The sequence below is a fragment of the Zeus faber genome (assembly GCF_960531495.2).
Source record: "Zeus faber genome assembly, chromosome: 14".
Taxonomy (NCBI): domain Eukaryota; kingdom Metazoa; phylum Chordata; class Actinopteri; order Zeiformes; family Zeidae; genus Zeus; species Zeus faber.
The window spans coordinates 16,662,327-16,671,338 of record NC_137200.1 but is presented as its reverse complement, the minus strand read 5'-3'; the positions used below and the strand labels follow the sequence as shown (position 1 = coordinate 16,671,338).

Here is a 9,012-nt window from a genome sequence, read left to right as displayed (position 1 = left end):
TTGGAACAACAACTGGTCACGTGACCTCTTACTGATAGTTATGGCAGTAAGTGAGGGAGGAAAGGAGAGGAATGCAACCAGGAGGGTGCTGAGGTGCACTCCAAGCAGGTGTGGTGGTGTGTGTCTGTGAGTGTGTGTGTGTGTGTGTGTGTGGGCGTGTGTGTGTGTGTGTGTGTGTGTGTGTGTGTGTGTGTGTGTGTGTGTCCACCGGTGAGTGTACATGACTTATCCCCATTGGTACTGGTATAGAAGGTTGGTAGTATGTCGCGGCGCCTCCAAGCAGCGGAAGGGGCCCCGAAGCCCCCCCCGAACTCCGCAGCCCTGTAGACACCCTACGGCTGCAGGAAAGCCCCTAGTACCCTGCCCTGCGGCCACAGAAGACCCCCGGGCCGTGGAGCAACCCCCAGGCCCAGCCCCGAGGAGCATGACCCAGTCCTAGGGAGCACGAGGAGACCCGGCACCCCAGGGGCGCACACATACAACCAACCCCACGGGCGCAAGGCATGGCCCCCCGGCGACAGACCGACACGTCGCCCGAGCCGCCCGCCCCACGGGCGAGCCGCCAGGACCCCCATGCCCACCCACGCCCCGCACAAGGGGGAGGCCCGCCCCACCGCAGCCGACCAGACGCCCCGCCCGGCGTGAATGCCAAGTGCCCATACATGTAGCAGCGTGTGCCCAGCTCGCGGGATCTTGTGTGCGTGTGCGTGTGTGTGAGTTTGTGTGTGTGTGTCGGGGAGGGTTGTCCCTCTTTACTCTTGATAGGTGATTATAGTTTCAAATTTCATTTTAATTCAGCTTTTTCTTTGTTGTTTTGGCCATGCCCACCCTGAGGTCTCTGTTCCAGTGTGAAACTGACAATTGTTTTCTTACATTTGACGAGTGCTGACTGGTCCTTCTTGGGGTCGGGGAGTCTGGCCTTTACGCTCCACTTACCGCCAAAACCCTTGAAAGGAGACCACTCAAACAAGAGCTTCACGAAGGACTCGTAGAATTTGTCATCTGACCGTTTTATGCGAAGTCCTGTGGCTATAATGTTATTATGGTTCGATTACATAATATTTTGTATAATAAGGGTTTGACAAGGCTGAAGCAGCGCCCCATCCTCCTACTCACCCTCATCGAGGTTGATGTTTAGATGAACAGAAATGAAGGTGAGACTAAACTTCAGTTCTCTCATCTACAGCTTGGATCCATCAGACAAAACATCCTCTAAGTAATTACACTATTTTAAAAATGACCCTTTTCTGTGCTTGCCTCGGAAAAAAACCAAGAAATGCTCTTTGGATAGGGATGTATTTTCCAGATATTTTCCACTGAACAATTACAATTGGGCACTTCCAAATTAGAGATGATCAATCAAATACGCAGAGGCAAGCGGGGACAAAAACACTCAGATGCGTTACTGCAAGCGCGGAATCAAGCCGAATGCCTTTCCTCCACCAAAACATGCCACGGAAGATACAACTACGAGATATCAAATCAATGTTTTTGTGACTGCTTTGGGCACATGTTTGGACGTCGTACCATGGCTGCTACAATTAGAACTTGCACTGGCATTATATATACACCACACATATATATATATATATAGTATATGTATACACTGTATTTATATATCATATATACTGTATATATCTATTTATACACAGTATATGTATATATCTATTTATACACAGTATATATCTATTTATACACAGTATATATATATATATATATATATATATATATATATATATATATATATATAAAAAACTGTTAAGGTTTGTTGTACTAATACCCTCATAAATAATCATCTCTATCAGATACTAAGGATGAGGATGTGACGCTGTTGATTCGTATTGCCGCAGTAACGCGGCGCCGCCGACAGGGGGCGGTAACGCAGAGTTCTGGTTCTGCTTTGACCACTTCCGATCCGTCAGCCGTGTTTACTTCCAGGAGCCAATGGCTTAGTCGCTTTCGGCAGCGTCGAGCTCGTTTTAGTTGAAGTTTAGTTTTTAGTTGCATTCGATTTCGCTGCGAACGGGGCATCGTTAGATGGAGACCGCCGGCTTACCATGAAACTGAGGCTGCAGAGTGACAGGTAAAGTCTTTACACCGGCAGCTAGCATAGCAACCCCGGCGGCGGGTCCCCTTCCAGGTCCGATCGTCCGAGTCATGGAAAGTTATGCCCTTCACGAGTAACTCAGTGTATGTGTGTATACATATACATATACATATATATATAAAGATTCCTTCAATTTGAAAGGCTCATCGTTGATTCAGTTGAGTCAGAAGAGTCGGTTTCAGTTGTGAATGGAATCCTCACGAGAATATTTCAATTCTGCCCAAATTATTTACACGCAAATGATAAATGATTGAAGCCTTGCGAAGTTGATCTTGCAATCCAAGAGCCCAACACACGAGACGAAGTTACTCAGTTACACAAGACGAAGTTACTCGTGTGCACTAGGGTTAAATCACCGATTTTGTATCAGAGTGCACCCGCGACTCTGCGCGGTGCGAGCAGTGGTGATGTTGTGATGTTGATTTTTGACGTATGAGCGCATGAGCTTTGCCACAGACACAGGATCATGGATCCAACACGACAAGTAAACATTTTCCAGGCGGAGAACCTGCACTTATCCCTGTGGCGCAAGGTGGTGACTGGTACTCTGTTTGTCTGTCTCTCCACACCCGTCGCGTCTTGTCACAGGAATGATTCCAGAAGAACATTGAAACCACAGGAGACACCAACTGTGATGCAGCCCAATTCGAATGTGCGGGATGCTCCCACAGGACGCGGTTTATCTCTGACCCTGCAGCCGGAGCCCGGCGCCGCCCTGCCGGAGGGCGGCGGCGAGGTGCGGGTGTCCATGACGGGCGGATCCGCGGAGCCCGGCGGCGGGGCGTCGTCCAGGAGGTCTCGATCCGGCTCCCGCGGCCACTCCCACAGCCACTCCCACGCGCACGGCCGAGCCCACCCGCAGCCGGAGCTCGACGCCGCCGTCGACTCCGAGGCGGACTCCGGGGAAGCGAGCACGTCCGTGTCCGAGCTGCGCTACCTCTTCCGCTGGATCCAGAAGAGTCTTCCGTTCCTTGTCGTCCTGTGCGCTAAGCTGGTCATCCAACACGCTCTGGGTCAGTGGGAAGACGGACGCGGGGGGCTTTGTCACGGCTCGACGGGAGCCATCTTGTCTCATTTTTACTTTTATTTTTGTCGTCTTCTCTTCTCTTGTTTGTCTTTCCAGGTCTGGCAGTCGGGGTCGGCCTCTTCACCACTTTTCTGTATGTGAATAAAAACATTCAAACTCAAGTCTTTCTTCAAGTGAGTCACAAACAGTGAGAACGCTTTAGTCTATGATGTCATTTAGGGGTGTCACAATCATTACCATTTTGAGTTGGAGATTAATTGTTAAACAACTAATTGTATATTTGTTAATTTTATGTCGCTATTAATGTATAAGCTGATAATAAATACATGTCTACCAATCACCAAAGAACTATGTTGATATGGACCATCGGACGATAACATTTGGGTGGATGGTTGATTTGCCTCAAAACCTCAAATGATATAAATGCACCTAATTCACATTTTATTTGTTACATTAAAAACGGCTTCTTTTGGTTTGAAATGCCCCTGAGATTTAGATGGAACCATTTGATTCTGTAATCTTGACAAATGCATCTTTGCATGGCCAGCCGTGAAATAATTGTGAGTAATAATTGTGACGGCTCTAATTTCATTTACGTTTGTCATGTCTTGTGTGTTTGTTATTATTACACTGGATTTTATTTTTCCCATGTGCGCGTCACCAGGACGCCCACTCAAAGCTGCGGTGCGCGTGGCTGCTGATGTTCCTCACCACCTCCACCCTTTTGCTATACTACACCTTCCACGCAGAGACACTTTACCATTGGTAAGACCACACCTCCGATTCCTTCGCTCGCGTGTTCGTAAAACCGCTTGATTAATTGTTCTGGGACGGTTCTGGGAGGGTCCGGTGACGTATCTTAAACGCAAACGTGCATCTTCCCTCCTTCCTGGCAGCCTCATCCTCGTCAGCCCGACCGTTGAGCCTCTGGGTTTCTGGGAGGTGCTGTGGGTGGTCGGCATCACCAACTTTGTCATCAAGTTCCTCTTCATGGGTGTGAAGTGCCTTATTCTGCTGCTGCCCTCCTCACTGCTGACCTACAGAACCCAGGTACAGATGGACAGTATTTTTGGAAAGGTCGTTTTTAACCGACAAAGCCCAATTCAGAACGCTCAATGTTCAATAAATGACCGATCAGAACAGCGTCTGTGACGACGACGATGCGGAAGGTGGATTTTCTTCGGTCAGTCAAGTCTTTAGTCTAGATTGGGCTCAAACTTTAAACTCGCAAAATCATGGCGTCAATGCGAAGCAGCTTTTGCTTTGTTGACAATCGAAGGGACTCTCGATTAACGCAGCGGAAGCTCTCGTTCCAACGGTGACAAAACCTTTAAAACGTTATGCCAGAATACAAGTCGTTACATAAAGAGATAACGTGTGCTTCACTGTTTATAGTTGGTGAGATAGCTAGAATACTAATCAGCTGTATAGACCAGTGTTTCCCAACCTTTCTTCTGCCATGACACGCCAATATCCTTTAAACCACTCAAAACTTCACAAACGTGCATAACTGTGCTTCTTTATTATGCCCGACTAAAAGTGATGCAAGACTCGTGAAGGATTTGTTCGTAGCGAGCTAATCTTTTAAATCACGTAGGACAATCGAACGACTGTTTTGCTTTTACTGGGACTCGTCGGAAACCGGATCTCAACAGAGAGTCCAAACCCTTCATTACCATGAGCAGTTCTCACTTGAAGAGTCAGACTTGTTCTGTTGGAGCTTATATTCTGTCTGGGATGGGTGAATTTGTTAAACTTGCAGCACCCGAGCTAATCTACAGTATTTATTTTCTTGAAGTGCAATTGGAAAGATTTTCACAGCGCACCCAAGTATTGAGGCTATATTGGACATTTCCTTTAAAAGAAGAATCGATTGTGTGTTCTTCCATCTGCCCACCCACCCATCGATCCCCCTCCCATCCCTCCCTCCCTCCCATCCCTCCAGGGGCAGTGGCTGATGCTGGCAGAGGAGCTGGCCCAGATCCACCAGGCGCTGGCTCCGGTCCCGCTGTGGTTCCGCTACCTGGTCGTCTACCACGAAGTGGACGGCGCCGCGGGGCTCACACTGGGTGTTCTGCTGGCTCTGGTCTACCTCATTCTGAAGGTGAAATCGCTATTTTGCACCAAGACATTTTCCCGTGCGCCACTGGAACTGCTGCCGCCTTTTCTGTTGTCTGTGATAGGTTCTCTCTCTCTCTCTCTCTCTCTCTCTCTCTCTCTCTCTCTCTCTCTCTCTCTCTCTCTTCCCCCAAGTCAAGTTGTAACAATCTCTCAGAACCCCCTTTAAGAGGTTGTACAGAACAGATAAAAAGATAACGTTATACATTTAAATGGCAGGTTCCATGTGTGTAACAGAAGTTGTTGTAAATTGAGATTTAATAAATACAAAAGACTACAAAAGTTGAACGCAGGCAGTATAAAGCAGTATACAATATATCCTTTCCCTCACCACTAATTTCACAAAAAGCATTTGAAATATTTGAGTCATACTTATCCCCAAATATAAAGCTCAAGTAAAGAAACAACACAAATATTCCTCCCAGTGCATTCACTGTGTTTGATTTCTTTCAACTGGCGCTGCACAAATCTCCATTCTCACACCATGGAAAACATTTCTTTGGGCGGCCTTATTTTTATTAATTTTTTGGTATCTTTTCTGCCCCTCCACTAATTAAAGCGACAAATTTTCCCTTATAAGACTTACTACACACATACTAAGAACGGAATATAATTTGAATCACTCTTAATGTGTGCATGTGTGTTATTTTCATCCCAAGGGGATGAATAATGTATCTACATTAACCTTGACACCATCAATAAATGTCATTTATCAAAGTTTAAACCTTTTCTCCCGCAGCTTTTAGGGCTCTACGGACAGTGGGCGTCTTTACTGAAAACTGTGAGGATTTGTCTCAAGGGAGAGGTAAGGTGGTAAACTTTATCCCTTTGGGGGCAGGTTAGTTCTCATTTTTAATAGATCTAACCTGCCTCCATATGTGTATGTTTTTGTTAATTTCTTATTGCTCGAAAAGTTCTGCTTTTTTTGTGAGTATACTGGCACCTGTAGCCTTTCCAGAATAAAGTGAACTTCACACAGTATCCAACAACGCATCCGACAGTCGGACCCCCCCCCCACTGGCCGTTGGATGAACTGCATCTGGGTTTCGCATCAAAATATTTACCATTCCTACACTGTGTAAACTGTATACAAGGGAAGTTTTAAGTCAGAGTGTCGTCTTTGAAGGTGTTGCAAGAAAACATATTCCAGAGCCTCGACCGGACACCGTGGAACACCACAGCTTTTCAGTCCTACTCTCCATTGGAATGAATGGAAGTCCGCTTTGTTCTCGTCATTTGTTGTATTGGGTGTGAATAAGGCTTCAGGGCTTCATGATTCATTTTATGATGATTTGTTTCCTCAGCACACGGGGACGGCAGCCGCCCGGAGCCAGTGCAGCGATGCCGGGGATGTGTGTCCCATCTGCCAGGGCGAGTACAGGGACCCCAGGGTGCTGCTTTGCCAGGTAGGCCCACACATCCAGAAATACACCGCGACAGCTTCCATTGTGATGTGAAAAAATAAAAATAAAATCACTCGTCCAAGTGAAATGAAAATGCAGTTTTGTTGAATATTCATTTGCTCTGTATCTGGTCTTAGCCGTCACCAAAATAAGAACTGTGTGTTTATTTTATCATTAGGCAATGAGAGCGCCACCTATATTGTCTTTTTCCAGTAGGTGTGGTTTTTGGTACTAATGGCCCTATTGGTCAAATATTAACGAGATTATGTAACGTGATGACAAATGCTGCAAATATGGAAAGATGACACAATGACGTATCTAATAATGGGTAAATGGGCAAAAAAAAAAAAAATATATATATATATATATATATATATATATATATGTCTTTTGAGGTGGCATTTAGGTGTACGATGTGTATTTACCCTAGAGAGGGCAACTTTGATACGTTTCAAAACCGCTGCTTAACACTGGCCTCTACTGGCAGAGGCTGTCCTTGCAGCCATTAATTCTAAGTGTGTTTGAAGGCTCCCTTTTCCAAAACCCAACACCTAGATCATTAACTAGACAATCATTAAATAGTGACAGGCAATAGACCTGCAGACACAATCCAGCTTATTTTAGTTCTTGTATGACATGATGCCACTCTTAGTCTGTTGCGATTTCATGTTTGTTTTTAATGTTGTGCCTCCTTGTACAAAACAAATTCCCCTGATGTAATAAAACACTTTTAATAAATATTTATATTCAGAAACATTTCATTCAGATATTTTATTTATTAATTTACAAATAATTTAATGGCTGACTAATGACTATACATTTCCAAGCACTGTATCAAAAGCGGATGTGCCGAAACGTTTTGGTCTTCTGTGAGGAAAGCCCACCCGAGCCGCACGTTAACCCGCTGCTCCCTCTCCACTTCGAAGCACATTTTCTGCGACGAGTGCATCGCTCTGTGGTTCCACCGGGAGAAGAGCTGCCCGCTGTGCCGCACCGTCATCACAGAGAAGGTCTACAAGTGGAGGGACGGCGCCACGTCCTCCCACCTGCACGTGTACTGAGTGACCTGGTCGAGGACGTGCACGGAGGCTTCGGGTGTGAGGTTATACAGCCGATGGTTAAAAAAAAAAAAAAAATGTCCACACTGTTTCGCCATTTGTTAAGGGCTGTGCACCCCTTACTTGCCAGAGGCTGTAAGGGCACACAACTTGCAGTTATTGTGACAGGAAGACAGTTTGTCACTTTTACACGATTTAAAAAGTTGACTTGCTGCATGCGTGAATTTTTATTTTTTATTGTTAATCATTTCACACTGTTCACCTTTTTGTTTTACCGGTGTCTTTTTTTTTTTTTTTTTTTTTTCTCTCTTCTACCGACCAACAAATTGTCCTTGTGAAACCGGTTGTTTTGTCTTATGGGCACATAAGTATTTCAGTAAGTTTTGTTCCTCCACTCCTGAGTTGATTGAAATAGTTTTATTTGTGGTCTTTAATACTTATGTTTGAGTTGTAAAAGAAATGGTCTGGAAAAGAGTCTGGTTCCTGATTTCCTTTGTGTTTTCCTACGTATGCAACTCAGATCGTGAGATTTCCTCGATCCACGTGTAAATTATTTTTCTATAGTGGTTCATATTCTCCATTTTTATAAAGCCAAAGAGGAGAATCAAATATTTTATTACAACCAATATACTGAAATCATCTCGCACTTTTCATACTTTTGTCCATTTTCATCCACAAATTATCTAAATAAAATAAATATTATTGGTTTGTCATTTCTGTCTGTAAATTATTCATCAGGGCATGAGTCCTTGTTTCCTAAGTGGAAGTGTTTTCCTCTGCAAATAATTGAGATGTTGCAGTTTTGTTATGCTGAAGAACTTGACTCATTTTGACAAAAAGAAAGATATAGTTGAATAAGGTCTGACAATGTTTTTGTTGAAATGAAGACCTCTGACTTGTATTACTTTTAATGCCTTATATCTGTAAAACTGAATTCAAGGCTTTTTAAAAAGGATGACACCGTGGTGTAGCCAGGAACAAGTAAGCTGCCAAATAAGGTCAATAGAAAAAGATCTGAACTGGCCTCTCACTGCAGCCAGTAAGATTTATTTTCCCACGTTCCAAAAAAATCGATTAATTTCAAGAAAGATCTAAAGTTACTTTCGCACGGTGGTTCTCGACTGCTGGGGGCCGCTCTAAAACTGGGTCACAGGCTCATTTCTGGTGGACTTACACACACACACACATGCACACACACGCGCACACACACACACACACACACACACACACGTTTCGACTGTCTTGGGGAGCGAGGGGGACACTGCACTGGCTGAACCACAGAATATTCTGACCATTGTT

The 9,012-nt window shown here is 44.9% G+C and overlaps 1 protein-coding gene across 1 annotated transcript; it reads left to right on the top strand.

Moving 5' to 3' along the window:
* Positions 1 to 1,953: 1,953 nt before the first annotated feature.
* Positions 1,954 to 8,426, top strand: rnft1 (ring finger protein, transmembrane 1). The gene is made up of 9 exons (XM_080013239.1): positions 1,954 to 2,083; positions 2,696 to 3,120; positions 3,231 to 3,307; positions 3,799 to 3,899; positions 4,031 to 4,184; positions 5,080 to 5,238; positions 5,992 to 6,057; positions 6,557 to 6,658; positions 7,582 to 8,426. Exons 1-9 carry the CDS (start codon positions 2,058 to 2,060, stop codon positions 7,714 to 7,716), a joined length of 1,245 nt encoding a protein of 414 aa, XP_079869365.1. The 5' UTR covers positions 1,954 to 2,057; the 3' UTR covers positions 7,717 to 8,426.
* Positions 8,427 to 9,012: the final 586 nt, after the last annotated feature.

What these genes read in the sequence shown, in the direction of transcription:
- rnft1 (XM_080013239.1), top strand. Translation starts at nt 2,058, where the DNA reads ATGAAACTGAGGCTGCAGAGTGACAG. An exon ending in AAACTCAAGTCTTTCTTCAA is followed by an intron (nt 3,308 to 3,798) that starts GTGAGTCACAAA and finishes GCGCGTCACCAG; the next exon opens with GACGCCCACTCAAAGCTGCG. An exon ending in GCAGAGACACTTTACCATTG is followed by an intron (nt 3,900 to 4,030) that starts GTAAGACCACAC and finishes CCTTCCTGGCAG; the next exon opens with CCTCATCCTCGTCAGCCCGA.